Genomic DNA, 18,317 nt, shown 5'->3' on the forward strand with positions numbered 1-18,317 from the left:
CCGCTGTGCAGGGGAAGCGCATGCCGGTAGTCGGCTGGTGCGCGCAAATTGCTTCTGCTCTGGAGGAGCAGCAACTTAAAAAATTTAAAAAAAGTAAGCTGTTTAGGGGATGGAGAGGAGAAGGGAAGGGGAAGGGAGGTTAGGTGGGGGGGGGGGGGGGGTAGGGAACTGGGGAAGGCTGGGATGAGTCACCATGTGAAAACTGCATGCAGGCCTCCGGATTATATAACATGTGAGCGCCAGTGCGCGCATGTTATAAAATCGGCGCATCCATATGTGCGAACTGGGAAGTGCACACATATGGACGCAAGCGCTTAGGTTTAAAAATCTACCCCAGTATTCATTTCTTCTACATTTTTATTACTGGGCATACTTCTGCAATTTAAGAAAATATATATTCTGGGTCTTGAATGAAAATATGGGAAAAAAAGAAAATAAAAGATTTTTCTTAAAAAAAGAATAAGATTTAAATAAAAAGAGAGGTTGTGTTTTTTTAAGATCAGTGACTGTACTAACTGGATTTGGGTTCTGTTTCTAACATTTCCTGCCAGAACTGAGGTCTTTTTCCTCTCATATAAAAATTGTTTTAGAAAAGCTGTTTTTTTTATGAGCATAAGTTTTCAATTAAACAAACATTAACACTAGCTGTTTTTTGGAATTGTTATACTATACTAGTGTTTCCCTGAGTGGTGTTTTATGGATACTCTAACTTATTGTAACACACTTTGAACTCTCTGATTGGAAAGGGTTGATACAAATGAGATGTTGGTGATGATGATGATGATGAAATACATTTATAGTCTGGCTCCCTCCTGTGTTCCTAATCTAAGAGTTTGCTATACTCCATCATGTTCTCTTTATTCATTTACACATGCACATTTTGTCGACCCCTGTAACAATCTTATTCGCTACCATTTCTCACTGTTTTCTCTGGAATAAACTTCATCCAAATATCCAGAATGTTCCATCATTAACTGTTGTCAGATCTAAACTTGAAAACCCATCTCATCCAGTCAGCTTTTCTTTAAAAACCAGTTGAGGTATGCAGCTTCACTCCTCAGTTTTCTTTCCTGTTGTCTGCTCTGCTCTCTGTAAATTGAAGGGGTGACCTTCATGCTGCCTGCTTAGCTGCTAAGTCCATAAGTACTCTGTGAGGTACATTTTAAGAACCGCGTGCGGGTGCACATGTGTGCGTGTTTGCCGTCATGGTTACATGGACATGGTGATTTTAAAATATATGCGCATATATGCGCGTGTGTTTTAAAATCAGCTATTCACGTGTACGTTTGCGCAGGATTTCATATTCATGATGTGTTCATGTGCGCGCAAATGCCGCCTTGCTCGCCTAAGTGGGGGGATTTTACAAATCGCGTGCGCCAACGCTGGAACCCATTTTCCCAGTTCGCTCCCAGTTTGTCCAGTTAACAAATTGGCCTTCTTAACCCCCCCCCCCCCCCCTATTACTTTGCCTACCTTTTACCCTGTTAGGCCAGACTCCCTAAACCTCACTAAGTAACCTATTTTTTTATTTTATGACTTACACGCCGTCCATAGCAGAAGTAAAGTTACGTAGTACCACAGCGGACCCCGGCGTGGCCCCCGGTGCGTGCTTGTGCGCATAAATAGGTACATACAGAAATCATGCCGCAACCCCAGCCTACCCGTACCCTGCCCAGTCCACACCCATGCCCCGCCCCTTTTGGCAAGAATCATTTCTGTGCGCGAACCGGGAGATCCATGCAGTGCGCGCTGTGTTGAGTCACGCGCTTATATTCCAGCTTCGGCACACATAGGGCTTTTAAAATTGACCGGTATATACACAGGCTTTGTGCCTAGTTTTCAAATGGTAAGTACACAAAGTGACTTTGAACCTGTCTTTTTGAGTGGATAAAATTTGTATGTAAAATAACACATGTAGATCTGAAAATACAATCTATGGGGTGAATTTTCAAACAACATGTAGCACATATATGCTATTATATAACTCCCAGGAGTATTACATATTTTCAGTTTTGTGCATATATTTTACTAGAGGAAAAAAGAAACTGTCTAGGGATGTTCTGGGTCAGGGTCTGGAAATACATGTGGTAGGTGCTATTTAGTAAGCAATCTATGTGTATACTTTAGCAAGCTTGTTTGTACACTTTTATATCTACTAATTGACTTGCACAACTGAAATTGGACTTGTCTATTGTCTGTAAATTATGGATAGGGGGATAAGGATTAAGAGTTAAGTGTTAGAGGATCTAGGTGAACTGGAGAAATACTGGGTAAACTAGTGGAGGCATCGATAAATTGGTGATTCCAAGTACTTGCATAAGTTAAATTAAAGGGGATTAAAAATCTCCTTTCTGGAGAAGGGCTAAATAGATTATGGTTCTTTAGCTTGGAAAAGAGACAACTGAAAGAGGATATGATTGAAATTTATAAAATTATGAATGGGGTGAAATGGGTAAATAGGGAATGGTTATTTACCCTTTCAAAAACCCTAGGACTAGGAGATTCTCAATGAAACTAGCAACTGGAAGATTTAAAAAAAAAATAAAAAATCATAGGAAGTATTTTTTTCATTCAATGCACAATCAAGCTTTGGAATCTCTTGCTGGAGGATGTGGTCAAGGCTAATAGAGAGGGGTTCAAAAGAATATTGGACAATTTCCTGAAAGAAAAGTCCATAAACAGTAATTAACCAGGCAGAGTTAGGAAAGCCAGCTCTTATTCCCAGGAGTGAGATACGAAAAACAGATCAATGATCCTATCTTCTGCTCTTTGTGATCTGGATTGGCTACTGTTGGAGACAGAATGCTGAACTCGATGGACCCTGCATGGCATTTGTAATGTTCTTAGTTAAGTATTTTTCAGAATGGTTTGATTTTAAGGGTTGATTTAAAGGGTTGATTTTAAGACCCACGCGCGTGCGTTCATGTGCGCGTGGTTCCCGGCGTGTGCACACGGACGCGACAATTTTAGAACATGCACGTGCCGGCGCGTGCATTTTATAAAATCCGACAGCCGCGTGCATTTGTGCGCTGGATTTTAAAAACCACATGCACATGTGCAGGCGGCCCACTCCAATTAAGAAGCGGACTGAAAGGGAATTTACCTAACCCCCTACCTAACCTTCCTCCCTTTCTCCGCTCCACCTGACCCCTGACCCCTACCTACCTACTCTATTTTTTTGTTCTGTAACGTACCTGCTCTGATGAGCAGAAGTAAGTTACGCATGCCAGCCTTGTGCTGGCACGTGCTTCCCCGGGACAGCATCGAATGGTGCTGTCCCGGCCTGCCCCGCCCCACCCCTCTCCACCCAGATCCCACCCCCTGGCCTGCCCCTTTAGAGAGGCCCGGCACTTCAACACGTAATAGGGATTACGCACATGGCAGGACCCTTCTAAAAATGCACGCAGCACGCACTTGGTCCTTTTAAAATCGGGCTGATACTTTATAAAATACCTTCCTCCATGTTTAATTCTGGGTGTTTATTTGTGCAAATGTCTCAGTTATTTTGTGTGTAAAATACACAGGTGTATATTTATAAAATGTGTACAGAAAGCATACAGCATGCATTTTCTTGCATTGGAAATATTTTCACATACTGAAACGTACGCTCATTGTTTTGGAGCAGAAATATGCACTATTTTACAGACTGTTCAGTTCCAACTGCACACTTTACAAAATATTAGCATTAATCTCCCTCCATATATCCACTTATGTGTGCAAATGCTGTACTGGGGAAAGGTTTTAAAGTTTGTGTCTCAGGACACCTCTTCTCAGTCTGGCTATAAGTACATGTGCTGTACCAACTGGGTTACCAACTGGCTCCAGATTTTAGGACACGTTGATCCAGCCCTGGTTTCAGCCCACTGCATGCAGGGACTTGTTCTGATTTCCCTTTTGAATTCCCTAAGAAAAGCAAGAGTATAAGTACCTCCATGCAGGGGAGTAAAACTAGGACTGGATCCAGTTTTAGCTGGACTGAGTGAGGGCAATTTTCAGGCTGCTGATTTACATGGTAAATGGCTTTGAAATTGCCTTCCTTGTGTTCTGTAAGGTATCCTGAAGTAAGGGCACCAAATACATGCTGAAATGAAAAAGAAACAAGAATAGAATAAAAGTCCTGCAGAAGGAACATGAAGAGTGAGATCATTGTCCTTGGTTATGTGAGCCTGTAAACCTTCATATCTCCCTGACATATTGACAGCAATATCAGCAGGTTGACCCTCAGCAGTTACCAATGTCAATGTCTTTTGCTACAAGAATATTTAATACTGTCTTGCTCAAAGATTTTCATATGTGACAATAATTGGCAGAAAATAGAAAATCCATTCCAAGATTTCCCCTTGCAGATGCCAGCAGAATATGAAACACAACTGATCAATAGAAGACATATCAGACGCTGAATCTATTATTAGAGAAGCATATTTTGTTTCTGGAATCTATCCTTTGATACAGTTTCAATTTTCATTCCCCATTAATGGTATGAACTGTTCATAAAGTCTGTACAAAGATTAGCGACATGTCTCTTTCCCTTTATTACCATGTATTTGTAGGTGCTGCTGTAAGAAGACACCAAATTAGAAGGTTTCTTCAATAATACCCATTCTTAGGCAATCCAAGAATTGGATTTTGACCGTGGAAAGGTGCGCTACATTCAGCAGCAACCTAGTTACTAAGCTATAGTAAAACAGTGGTACTCGTACTGTTTTGCTGCGGGTAAAAACCTTGTGGCATTTACTGAACTGCAGTGCCCGAGTATTACAGTTTAATAAATCCTGTAGAGTGTTACTTACGTTGCCATGTCTGGGAATTTCACATTTTCCTGGCAATGTCAATTTGCAATAATGGCCCACCCCCATCCCGGGGATGACATCTCTTAAAGGGGCCACAAAACCCAGGAAAATCCCCAGTAGCACCTAGAGTCAGCCAGTTTGAAAAATAGTACTGGTGGGATAGAAATGACCAGGGATCAATTGTGCCTCTACTAGAACCCCAAGGAGTTAAGAGTAAGCCTGGGGGGGGGGGGAAGGGTGGTCTAAGGATTAAGAGTAAAAATGGGGCATTTTCTTCACCAGGGGGTAGGGCTACCTACCTGGAGGGCCTGGCTTAAGGGGACTCAGCTTACTTCTTCCTGACACATCCCCATCAACAACAATGGGGCTTGTCACACACTGTTTCCTCAAGACATATCCGCATGCACAACACTAAGGCCTGTCACACCCTGTTGCCTCCTGACATGTCCCCATAAACAACACTGGGGCCTGTCACAACCTGCTTCCTCCTGATATGTCCCCATCAACATTGGGGCCCATCACACCCTGCTTCCCAAGACATATCCCCATCAATAACACTAGGGCCTGTTATACCCTGCTTCCTCCTGACATATCACCTTGAACAATACTGGGCCAGTCACATCCTGCTGCCTCCTGACATGTCCCCATCAACAATGCTGGGGCCTGTCACAACCTGCTATCTCCTAACACTGCCAGTTGGTTCAGATTTTAACTGCTGTCTCCTGACATGTCCCCAACCACAACACTGGTATGACTCAGCTTACTTCCTCCTGACATGTCCCCATCAACAACAATGGGGCCTGTCACACCCTGATTCCTCAAGAAATATCCCCATGCTCCACACCAGGGCCTGTCACATCCTGCTTCCTCCTGACATATCGCCATACAGCACTGGACCTGTCACACCCTGCTGCCTCCTGACATGTCCCCATCAATAACACTGGGGTCTTTCACACCCTGCTTCCTCTTGACATGTCCCCATCAACAATACTAGGGCTTCATTCCTTCTTCTCCTGACACATCCCCAACAACAACACTGGGCTTCATTCTTCCTCCTGTCTCCTGACATGTCCCCAACAATAGCTCTGGGGCCAGACACTACAGGGGTGTGGCAGCACATCCAGCAGCAAACTTATACTGCCACACTCCAACACCAATGGCACAGGGGTCTGGCAGGTCATCCAAAAACAGCATTACGTTCCCATACACCTTACACAAACACAGGAGTATGTTACATCCTTGTTCTGCCTGTCTTGTTCCACTGAGTTCCTCTGCCTGCTTAACCAAAGCCCCACCATAGGATTATGACTCCACTGAGATCCTCTGCCTTCTTAGCCCTAAATACCATTGCAGGGTCATGACTCCATTGAGTTCCTCTGGTGCTTATCCCCAAGTATCACCACAAGGTCATGATTCCACTGAGTTCCTCTGCCTGCCATGTTCCAATTACAAGGTCATGATCCCACTTAGTTCCTCTGCCTACTTTTCCACAAATGCCACCAACGAATCATGGCTCCACTGAGATCATCAGCCTCCTTTTCTCCAAAAACAACACTGAATCCCGGCCTTATGTATCCTGCATAAACCTGTCTACACTCCACACATAGCCACTGTGGCCTGACACTTTCTAGCTGCTCCAACCAGAACCACAGTGGCCTGATACTTCCAGCTGTGGCATGCCATGCTCCACCATATCTACTGAGGCCTAATATATCCTGCATAAACCTGTTTTTCTCCAAATATAACCAGTATATCCTGACACTTCCATCTGGAGCATGCCATGCTCCACCATATCTACTGAAGCCTAATGTATCTTGGAAAAGCTTGTCTTGCTGCAACCACAACCATAACCACTGTGGCCTGACACTTCCAACTGCAGAATGCCATACACAACCATAACCACTGTGGCTTAACACTTCCATATGCAGGATGCCATGCTTCAACCACCATATTAAAACCATCTTAGTGAAGCTCAGGTTTCCTTAATATTATATTCCAATAAACTTTGCAGTCCCGAAGAATGCTACATTTTATATCCTCATAGATATTTTACAAATGCTCCATGGACCTGACACTGACAACACCACAGCTTTGGAAGTGCTACAACTACACTTCTTGCTATGTTGCTCTGCTTCTACCATTCCAATTTTTAAAAGTTATTAACCAACATCACTTCTGCCACCAATGCTCCTAGCCATTCTTGCCACATTATGTTGCCCATTTGCTCCACACTTCTGTGCATGAGCAAGAACAGGCAAATGCCTGTGGAAGTGTTGCGGCTACCCTTCTCGCTGCATTACTCTACTCCTACTATTTCAGTTCTTAAGATAAACTAGCCCCACCTCTACTGCTGCTATTCCAAGCCAGTCTTGGTATCTTAAGGAACTTCTTCCACTGCTCCAGCTGTGTTCAAGGTCCCCTTCCCCTACAGTACTTGACCACTTTTTGTCTTGCCCCAACCATACGTTGCTTTCCAAACTTATAGAAACACTCATCAGGCTTTTCATACCATTCTTCCTCTAATACTCGCCTTCTTATCATCTCTTGCAATTATAATGGCTATCCATTGCTATGCACACTTGCTGCACCATTCCATGAACCATAACTTAGTTCATGGCCCATTTGCAGTTCCACGTAACTGCGCACGTGGGTACCTATGACATGCATGGCTTGGCTTACTGTATGTCACAAACATATGCTACTGGACTGGTGGATCAGCCAGATGTAGCCAAACTTCGACAGGGAGAGGCATCTCCCACTCTGGTTGTCTGTATACTTGAACGGAATGAGTGGCGTCTCCCATGCCACTCTACCTTAATGCTATGCCCCTCATCCTACACCTTCAGATTCTAGTGCCACTCAGCCTTATTCTCACATGCAGATTTTACAGTTTAGGGTTCTTAACTTCTTTCTGACATTATACCTTCCTGGCATACTCCAGCTCTTACACTTTGAAGGCTTCTTGCTAACCTGGGATGCTGCTGTGCACCTCTCCTATGCTTTTGAAATTTTGATACCACTCTTTCTGATTCTTCTTGCTTCCTTTATCTGTACCTTGGGCTGTTTTCTGCTATGTTTTCTGCTTTGTTCTGCCTTCAGGGTGCCTTGGGGTGCTGATGCCACTTTCGGTGCCACTTTGTCATCAAGTGTTCATGTCACTGTTGCTGGCATTCTCCTTTTCCTTGGGAGCTTCCTCCTCTTGCTGCATTTTTTGCTCCTCTCATGGTATTTTGGAGAACTCCTGACAATGGTGAAAGGAACCTGGTACCCCTTTGCCCCTTTGCTGAGCCGTAGGCTACTTTATGAAACTTTTTTGATGCCACTTTTCCACATTCTGTGTATCTTGCAGTTCTTTCCTCTTTCTGATGATTTCTTCTCACAGGTTTCATTAGAAATAATAAGAAAATCATTATTCTGGAGCCCAGAATAGACAAATGATTCCCAAGTGAGAGTCAGTATGGAGGACTTTGAGACTAAACTTCATAATTTGGAAGGTTCTGTGACAGGTAATTACACTTCAGGCAACATATGCTTCCTTTGTTAAGGACTGGATATATATCCATAATCAGCTGGAGACATTAGAGAATAATCAAAGGGTTAGGAATCTGCGATTGTTGACTTTCCCCGAGATAAGGCTATTGCCTGCACAAGAATTAAGAATTATATTAATGGGATACTGTATGTTTCTGAAATGCCTACTTTATCTAAGATTTATTATTTACTGAAGAAGAAGTTATTATAAGGAGGTGAGGGTGGGATAGATAGCTTGGTTTTGGATAGTCCTGAGGTTTCCACTAATTTAGAGTCATCCTTTGACCATACAAGGGCTAGAGCTACTTTAATTGTCTGTTTTTTCAGAACATGATAAAGACCTGATCTTTAAGAGATATTTTTCCTACAAGGATTTTCTTTTATGTGGTCAAAAGGTTCAGGTATTTCCTGATGTTTCCTGGGCAACACAAGCTAATAGGAAACAATTTTTATCACAACAACAACAAGTATTATATATAGCAGTGGTCCCCAACCCTGTCCTGGGGGCCCACCAGCCAGTCGGGTTTTCAGGATATCCACAATGAATGTGCATGAGAGAACATTTGCATGCACTGCCTCCATAACATGCAAATTTTCTCTCATGCATATTCATTGTGGATATCCTGAAAACCCAACTGGCTGGTGGGCCCCCAGGACAGGGTTGGGGACTACTGCTATATATAGGTTATACTTCTTTTTCCTTTCAAAATATTATTTTGTATTTCTTGACCCTCTTTATTTGGAGAATTTTTTTTGTGATAGGATTGAGGGAAATAAGTGCTATATATTTTGTTAATATGGGGACATGTGGGTGAATATTATATGGAATTTTGTCCCCTAGTATCTCGGACTTATTATGATGTACCAAAATATTTTTCCTGTCTTTTATGTTACTTGTTTAGTTATTTTGTTGGTAATTTCCTTGAATTATCTCATATGCTCACATATGCGCATATCTCCCACTGTGCGCCTAAATGAAAAGTCCTGAAAAAGGGGCGGGGAATGGGCCTGGTCTGGGCGTGGCATGGGCATTCCTAGATTTCAACTTCAAATTTGCGTGTAAATACTTAAATGCACAGACGCACACCGGGGACCCCTGCCACATACATTTACTTCTGCTAGGGATGGAGAGTAAGTAATAAAATAAAAAAGGATAGGCGTTTTTTTAAAGTTTGGGGCTAACAGGGAAAAAGGGAGCCTATTAAACTGGGGCCAGGGGAGGAGGTTTGTTTTCCTTGCCCGGGCAAACTGGGAAAGAACTGCGAAAAATGGTAATTGTGTCGGCACGCATGCCTATTAAAGTCCCCCCACTTATGCGCGTTTGTGCACATAGGCGTGCGCCTACTTAAAATTGTGCACACATGTGTGCGCGGTCAGCCTATTTTATAACATGTGCGTATATACATTATAAAATGGCCACGTCTCTGGGCAAGAACTGGCAAACGTGCGCACGCTTACCTATTTAAAAGTTACCATCATAATTAATAAAGATTTAATTATAAAAAAAAAAGAATAGATAACAAAATCACTATCGTGAAGCCCAAAATAGACTACAATGCTTCCCCCATAACTTTTAATGGTAAACGAATACACTATAAAATGAATAAACAATTTTTTTTTTTTATTGAAACTAATGAAAAGAATTTGGGCCGCAACAAAACAAACGAACGAACTGAAATGTATTATTTTTTCTGCACAGCCAAAGAAGCAGCTCCCTCTGTCGTAGAAGCTTAAAGGCAAATTTTAAAAGCCCTACACACGTCAAAGCCAGAAGATACTCGCAGAAGTCGGGCCGGCGCAAGCCGCATGGATTTTAAAAAGCGCGCAAACACGCGTGCATCTCCCGGTAGATGCACATACACTTTTTTGCGAAAAAAAAAGGGCCGGGATGTGGGTGTGGTCGTGACGGGGCTTGGGCATTTCTAGATTTCTCAATGAAATCTGTGCGTAAGCATTTACACGCAAAAGTGCGTGCCGGGATCTCTTACCGTGTAACTTTACTTCTGCTGTGGATGGCGCGTAAGTCCTGAAAGAAAAAAAACTAAAGAGGTTAGCGGGGTTTTCAAGGTTGGGGTTAACAGGGTAAAAGGGAGGCTAGTTAACTAGGGAGCTTGGAAAGTCCTATTGTTTACCTGGGTGAACTGGAAACGAACTGGGGAAACTGGTAATTACGTCAGCATGCGTGTCTATATAAAATTATGCACAAATGTACACATGTACAGCCTGTTTCATACCATGCGCGCATAGACGCATGTATTTTACCAATTGGCGCAGGACGGCATATGCGCATACATGTGCGCCCACACGGCTGTTTAAAAGTTACCCTCTTATTATCTTCCTACAAGATCTAGGCCTGCTACTGGTGTCTCAGGCTGAATTGGTTCGCCAGAATCAGTGGACTTGGATATCTCTCTCTTCATAAATCAACAGTAGGGCCACCATAATGGTCTCATTTGCATTACTAACGGAGAGTAATTTGGTTCATAGACTTTTTTCATGCAGCTCAATTGCCTTTTATGGGGTTTAAAGTTTGGATTTTCCCTGATTTTTCAAGGATAATCCAACAGCATAGGGAAACGATTTTGGTCATGTGTAATGAGGTTTTGGGCCTGGGTGCACATTTTGTTTTGCAATTTCCATGTAAATGTTTAATTTTTCTTGCTTCACAGCTCCATTATTTTCTTGACTCAAGGATTTATAGCAGAGAGGACTCAATGCTTTTTCTTGAATAGGAGATGGTCAGGGATTGGGATTAATTCTGCTTATTTGTTGTAATGTGGTTTTACTCTATATTATTTCATAACGTTTACTCCTTTGTTTCCTGTCTCTCGTCCCTTTATTTTGAAATACTTTAGCACAAGGTTGTTTAATATTTCTTAGGTTATAATTGCTATATGCTTTTTCTTAGCATCACAGGCTTTTATTTCTTTACAAGTTTAATGCTTGTTAGTTATTCTTTAAAATATAAAGAAAGAATTAAAAAAAAAAAGGATGGAAAAGTTCGAGGGTGCTTTTTACCTGCTGACTTTCCATAAACTTTCAAAGAGAAAGTACAGACATTCTTTGATTTGAATATTCTCATAGAGTACATGCACCATCACCTTGCACCAAATTACACCTGCTCCTGGCATGGCATAACTTGTGCGAGTAGATTTACATGCATAATTTAAAAAATAGGGGTGGTAACTTTCAGACAGGTGTGTGGGCATGGCCAGATAAACATCAATTTTATATCTTGCACGCACATACGCGTGGATGTCATAAAATAGCCCTGGCGTGTGTATTTGTGCTCTTAATTTTACAAGTGTGCGCACGCAGTTGCATAATGTCAACTTTGATCCACACAAGTGGGGGGATTTTATAACAGGCGCGCGCGTCCACGCCATGACCAGTTTCACCAGTTCATCCACCAGTTTCCCAGTCTACAGGTTAGGTCCTCCAACCCCCCCCTGGTTCTTTAGCCTGCACTCTCCCCAGTAATCCCAGATCCTTCAAATAATTCATAGATTCCTGGAAATTTTCTTTATTTAGACTTACAACTCCTCCACAGCAGAAGTAACTTTATGCTCAACCATACCAGGGCATGCGCCCAGGCATGTAGGTACTTGCGTGCACATCTCCTGGTCCCACCCCGGAACGCCCACAACATGCCCACATTCTACCCCTTTTATCTTTGATGCAAGATATTCATACGTCAGTGGCTTATATAATCGGGTAGATACACGCATGTGCTACATGTATGCCCATCCCCTGATTTTGGTATGCACCTGGCTCTTAAAATTTGCCTGTAGATGTATGTGAATAAATCAAAACTCTGCCCCAGCTCCACAACTCAGAATGCCTCTTTTTTGCGGGCACAAAAAAATATTCCCGAAACTGGATTTTACGGAGAGAGAGAAGAGACTGTGCAGTCAGGATCTGGATGGAAGAGAGACAGTTTATATTCAGGCTGGGGAGAGAAGAAAGATTCTGTATAGTAAGGGACCTTCCTTTTCAGTTTTTATTCTATTTTCTTTGGAAATGTATCAGTATGTATTATAACTAATCAAATGGCAGAAAATCAGTGGAAAAAAATAACTCCTTTTTTTCCCACAGTGATTTTCTCCTGTTTTTATTGATTATAATAAACACTGATAATTTCTTGAAAAAATACAAAAAAACCTGAAAATGAAGGTACCTATGTATAGTATATATCCAGACTTTCAGGAATAACATGACAAGAGAAACTTACTGCTTTCTACGTTTTCTGTCTTCTTTCCGTTTTCTTTTGGGGCTCGAAGAGCTAAGGGGGAAATGGTTGATTAATGGAAATATTAAGAACCTAGCAGACAATCGATCAATTGATCTGTAACATTCTTTGATTCTGAAAGTGAAATATGTGTGTTATGCTGCAGAGAATTCCTTACATTCTCCATACCATTATTTACCTGCTGCATTCATTTAGAGATTGTTGTACAAAGGTAATATGGAAACATTACAGTCCATATTCAAAAGCAATTATCCAGCTAACTCAGAAGTTAGCCAGCTTGTTGAATATTTGGGCACATATCTTGCTAAATTCTAGCTTGCTAATAAACTAGGAGACTAGAGTTTAGCCGGATTAGTTCAGGCATTTCTGGAGGCGTAACTGGTAGGAGTTCAGTTAGTGGTTAAGTTAACCGGCCACCATCGATATTCAGAGTTAGTTGGATGACTTAGCTGACTAAGGGCTAGATTTTCTATCGTTGTGTGGCTCTGTGAATCGCATGGTACTGGGGGGAAGCGGGGGGGGGGGGGGGGCGGGCCTGCAAAAGCCGGCAGCCATCACACCACTGTGGTGTGCTGGCTGCCGGCCAGTTATTTGGCGTGAAACTGGCGGTGATAAGGGTCCTTACCTTTCGCCACCAGCGATGTCTCTGCAGCGTCGGCCTCGGTGCCGTCCCAACTCCTCCTCTTCCGGGGCCAACTCTGCCCTGACTACCCTATCGCATGCAAAAAGGGACTTTTCACGTGCGAAAGCTATTGAAAATGACCCCCTAAGTCTGGTCAGGCCAAAGAGCTGTCCTAAAGTTAGCCGGCTATAGTTGTGTCTGACCATGGACCTCATTGCTTTTCATTATAAAAATGCCTTTGTTTCTTGGCTTCTGATCTGCTATGGTATATGAGTTCTTGGATTAGTGGTTGCTATGCTGGCCTGTACCCTCCACATCTATCTCCATGTCAAACTGCTGGGTTCAGCTTCTTGAGATATAGCTACAAGATGAGCTTTTTCTTCTTAGTTACAGAACAGAGGTCAGTGGAAATAAACAGAGTCCCCTTAGTATAAGCGGGGAGAGAAAATACCAGAGAGGAGAGAAGGAATGTCCCAGCAAAAAGCAGAGACTGCCAAGGCGAGGGGGGAATGTCCCAGCAGGGAGAATAGGGGCCACTAAGAAAAGGGGCAGCATGAGCAATCAGGTGCTGCTGAGGAAAAGGGGAATGTCCCAGCAGTATGAGCAAGGAGACATGGGGCTGTTGAGCACAAGAAGCATTATTAATTGAAGTTACTAGAAGAAATACATCTCAGTACCCAAAACATCAGATTCATATTTATAAAGGGGAAACAACCACATGCTGTCTCTAACAATACTTTAGTTCATGTATATTCAAGAGGGTTTTTACCTGTGTCTTCTCTTCTTAGACAGTGACCTGAAAAAACAATTTTATATAATTTATAGAGCTATATAGATCATTATGAGGTCAATATTTAAAAAAAAAAAATAAATCAGAAAATGGATAACTTTTCTGGCTAAAATTAGCCAGATTAGTTATTTAGTTTAGTTTATTTAATTTAAATTTTTGGTTTACTGCAAAAGTGTAATAAAACATCAATGCAGTGATAACAAATAATCAATAAAAATTAATAAAATATAAAATAAATTAAATTTTATATGCAATAATAAACTAAGAAGTTACAAATTCAATATTTAAATAGATCATCATATAACTAATCAAATACACATTAACCCAAAAAATAAAATTAAAAATGGTACAAGTTAAAACCAAGAAAATAAAATATAGCTAGAATAATAGAATAAAACCAAACTACGGGGGTCAAATATAACTCATATTGAGTTATATTTATAGCTAGTTTTCACCCCCCTGTTTAATGTACTCTATTGGTTATATGTAAGGGCCCCGCCCAAAAGTTAATCTTGTTCCGCTGTTATATGTAAGGGCTCTGCCCAAATGTTTTTGTTTTTTGTAAACTGATGCGATGTGTCAACGGATGTCGGTATAAAAGAGACCTTAAATAAATAAAAATAAATAAATAAATTTTCTATCCGTATCGCACGTGAAAAGGGACCTTGATAGGGGTGGAGTTGGGACGGTGTCGGGGCGGACGTGGCGGTAACTTCACTGGCAGCGATAAGATAAGACCCATTATTGCTGCCAGTAGCGTGCCCAATAGCACCACCTTTCACGGTGGCGCTAATGGGTACGAAAGCCGGCAGCGAAAACACCGCGGTGGTGCAATCGCTGCTGGCTTTTGCAGGCCCGCCCCCCGTTACCGCAGGATTCACAAAGCTGTGCAACAATAAAAATCCAGCCCTATGCTAGGCAATAAACATTTTAAATAAATATAGACCATATTTGTAATAAAGAAACACTATAATGCTAAAAAATAAGAACAGCTAAATATCAAACACTTGAATAAAAAGCCAGGATGATTTCCTTCTTAAATTTAAGAAATTCTTTTCCACTCTAAGATCAGGTGGTAGAGGGTTCCAGAATAAGAGAGCCAAATAGCTAAATGGTGAATGCCATGTAGAGTCCAATCTGATCTTAGATCAGGTATAAACATCCCGGTGAACATCTTTGAATAAAGTTATTCTGGTTTACCTAGTTGGAGAACTTTCAAACCTAATTGGCTATGTTTGAATATGCTGATTAGGGATCAAAGTTGTCCAGGTACATGTTCCCAGATAACTTTATCTTAACTAGCTATATTTAAATAACATAACTTGTAAAATGCTGACTGAAGAGAAAAAAAAGCAACCAAGTGGGCTTGGTGATTCAATCCCTCCAACTCAATGACACTGATGCTGGTCTACTGGGAAAATACTAGTCTACTTTTCCTCCCCAAAGTATGGTCTACTAGGCAAATAGTCACCTCCCCCCCCCCCACCCCAGTTTCTCCTTTCCACTCTGCCAATTAACCTTTATCCACCCACCCTACCCAGCACTACCCTCCCCCCTCCCACAAATACCCCCTGGGCTGTCAGGATCGCAGTAATACTATTCCGTTCTTATGTTCCAGCATTGCTTTCTCAGACAACTTTATCTGCTCTGTGGCACAACTAGACTTAGCCGAATAACTTATTCATCTAACTACAAATATCAGAGTTAGCTGGATAAGTTATTCAGCTAAGTCAAGTCAACCCTGGAAAAATCCAAAATGCCTCTAAGCTATCTGGATAAGTTTTATCCAGATAATGGCTTATCTAGATAAAATTTATCCAGGTTTGTGGCCTGCTATTGCACTGTAGACTTGCTTCAGCTCCTGCTGGCCCCCTCCTGCCAGCTAGAAATAAACTTTGGGGCTACCAGAGCCTTGTTCTCCTACAGATGTTGGCTCTTAAAAGGACACCACCCCTAACAAAATAAGTTAAAAAAAAATTTGGATTGGTTACTGCTACAGCCAATTGGATTGCCAAAGCATCAGGCCTTTTAAAAGGGCAGGGTATGGCATGGGCCACCAAAGTCATGGTTTATCTATTTATTTATTTAAAAACTTTTATGTCCTGTCGTTCTGACAGTCAAGCATGATGGTTTACAAAATTAGCATCCACAGAATGAGTAAAATTAAGAAAAACTATAGAAATACAAAATTATGCTGAAAATGTTAATAAATCATAAAATGATACATAAAAACATTAAAGTTAAAACAAACAAAATAAGAAAAAAACAATAAATGCCTTCATATCATCCTCCCATAGATTTTTTGCTCGCCTTGAATTGCCACTGTCTCTGCTCCTTAACTTTTGAGGGGGGACCTCCACCCCATTCTTCAAATTTGGGGAGGGTACAGATGATCTACTCCCATCTCCCAACCAAATCTCTAAAGGAGAGACTCTACTTGGGCATATTTGCCTCGGTTCCCACACCTTGCTAGGATCAGCCCTGTGTGTGGATTCCATACTGTGTGCATGGTTAACTATGAGACAGAGAGGCATTCCCGTGGGCCTACTGAAGTTGAGGCAAGGAAACAGTGCACAGACATTTGATTTTTAACTGTATATGTGCTATTTTGCCTCTACCCCATTGCCACCTGCACAAATAAGGCCAGATTTTAAAAGGACTGCACGTGTAAAAATCGGGAGTTACACGCGTGGCCGGGCCTTGCGCTCAGTCAGCAGAAGTACTGGGCCTATAGAAAGGGGCAGGCTGGGGGCAGGGTCTGGGTGGGGAGCAGGCCGGAACAGCACCATTAAATGCTGTCCCGGGGAAGCATGTGCCTGTCAGCTGCCAAGGAGCAGTAAGTATAAAAATAAAAAAAAATTGGAGATAGGTAGCATTAGTTTAGGGGTCGGAGAGGAGAGGGGAAGAGGGAGGAAGGATAGGGTTAGGGGTAGGAAAGTTCCCTCCCAGTTCGCTCCTTAATTAGAGCGGACTGGGAGGAAACTGGTGAATGCCCTGTTGCGTCGCCGCTCATTTCTTTTTAATATTCCCCCCTGTTGCGCGTGTTAGAGGAAACCTGCCCGCACATGCGCATGTTTATTTTAAAATCCGATGCGCATGTAGGTGCAGGAATTGTAGCCAGGAAACAAAGGCATAGACGTGCGCACGTATGTTTTAAAATCTACTCCTATATTTTTCCTTCATTGTCAGTGGGAGGGGATTATTGTATTTTTTTTAAGTCCTCCTCTGGCTTTAACCCAACCTTTTTTGTTGGAAGCCTTGAGGAGACTATAAAGTTCCTTCAAGACATGTGATCTAGGTCATTGCCTCTCCCCAAGAGAAGGAAGAATAGGGGTTTGCTGTTGATTTTGGCCATCCTACAGTTGAACTGATCAAGAAGAGAGAAGGATTTGCTACAGAATTTTGTAGATTTTTTGATTGGTCTGGAAGAAAGGCCTCCTCAGTATCCAGAAAGGTTGGGTCATTGATCTTTTTGTCCTAATTATGTAACAATTGGTCAACCACGGCATAGTGCCGTAGCCAGCCTCACTCATTCCCAAGCCAGCATGGCAGGACATTGCCCGATGCCAACCCTCACCACCACGGCCATAGACCTCCTTAGGCACACATGCACACACAACTTTGCCTGATAAAGGCCCTGTGGCAGAAAACTGGCTGCTGAGCCTTCGGATGATATCAGCCCGACCAAGCTATTTAAATCTCCTTCACAGTTCAGCCAATGCCTCAACAATAGGTTTTCTGCTGTGCTTCCTGCCTGCAGTTCGAGTTGCTAGCATTCCTGTCCTGCACCTGCCTTTACCTCATTCCAATCCTGCTTGCCCTACCTTTTTGCCTTGTTCCAGCCTACCCCGCCTTTGCTCCTCTCCTTTTCTGTCTCCCCTTTGTATTGATCTCTTGTGTCTGACCATTGCCTGGACACCGACACCACCTGATCCTATCTGCTCTGAACATTGCCTGGATACCAATGCCGCCTAATCTCTGCCTGCCCCAACCACAGCCTAGACCACATCTCTATTGTCTGCCGCCAGTGCTGATCTTGGCCTGATTACCAACTCTGACTCCTCACTCTTCTCTGGACCTTCGCCTAAGTCCTGCCAGCCTCAACCTGCGGGGGAAGAGGCTGGTGCAGGTGAAGCCTAAGATTCGTCTTAGTCAAAGTAAGTCTGTATACTGTTGGAGGGGCCCAGCTGGGTTATCAACTGGGCAGCGCCAATCTCAACACAGTTCAAGGGCTCACACTCCTTGGCAAGCTACAAATCAAGACAAGGATGAAGAGAAGCTGAGAGTTTGGACTTGTTTCCAGTAGGTTGTGCTGGATCTGCTTTGATATGGAAG

The 18,317-nt window shown here is 42.5% G+C and overlaps 1 protein-coding gene across 1 annotated transcript in view; it reads right to left on the bottom strand.

The window, feature by feature from the left end:
* The window catches only part of SRRM4 (serine/arginine repetitive matrix 4), a 131,017-nt gene that overhangs the window by 87,496 nt on the left and 25,204 nt on the right, over positions 1-18,317 (bottom strand). The window contains exons 4-5 of the mRNA XM_029572094.1: positions 13,962-13,988; positions 12,553-12,603 (exon numbers count right to left, since the gene is read on the bottom strand). Of these exons, the coding sequence (XP_029427954.1) occupies positions 12,553-12,603; positions 13,962-13,988 (78 nt within the window). The remainder of the gene's footprint in view (positions 1-12,552; positions 12,604-13,961; positions 13,989-18,317) is intronic.

This window comes from Rhinatrema bivittatum, chromosome 11 (genome assembly GCF_901001135.1).
Source record: "Rhinatrema bivittatum chromosome 11, aRhiBiv1.1, whole genome shotgun sequence".
In the NCBI taxonomy this organism is placed as follows: Eukaryota; Metazoa; Chordata; class Amphibia; order Gymnophiona; family Rhinatrematidae; genus Rhinatrema; species Rhinatrema bivittatum.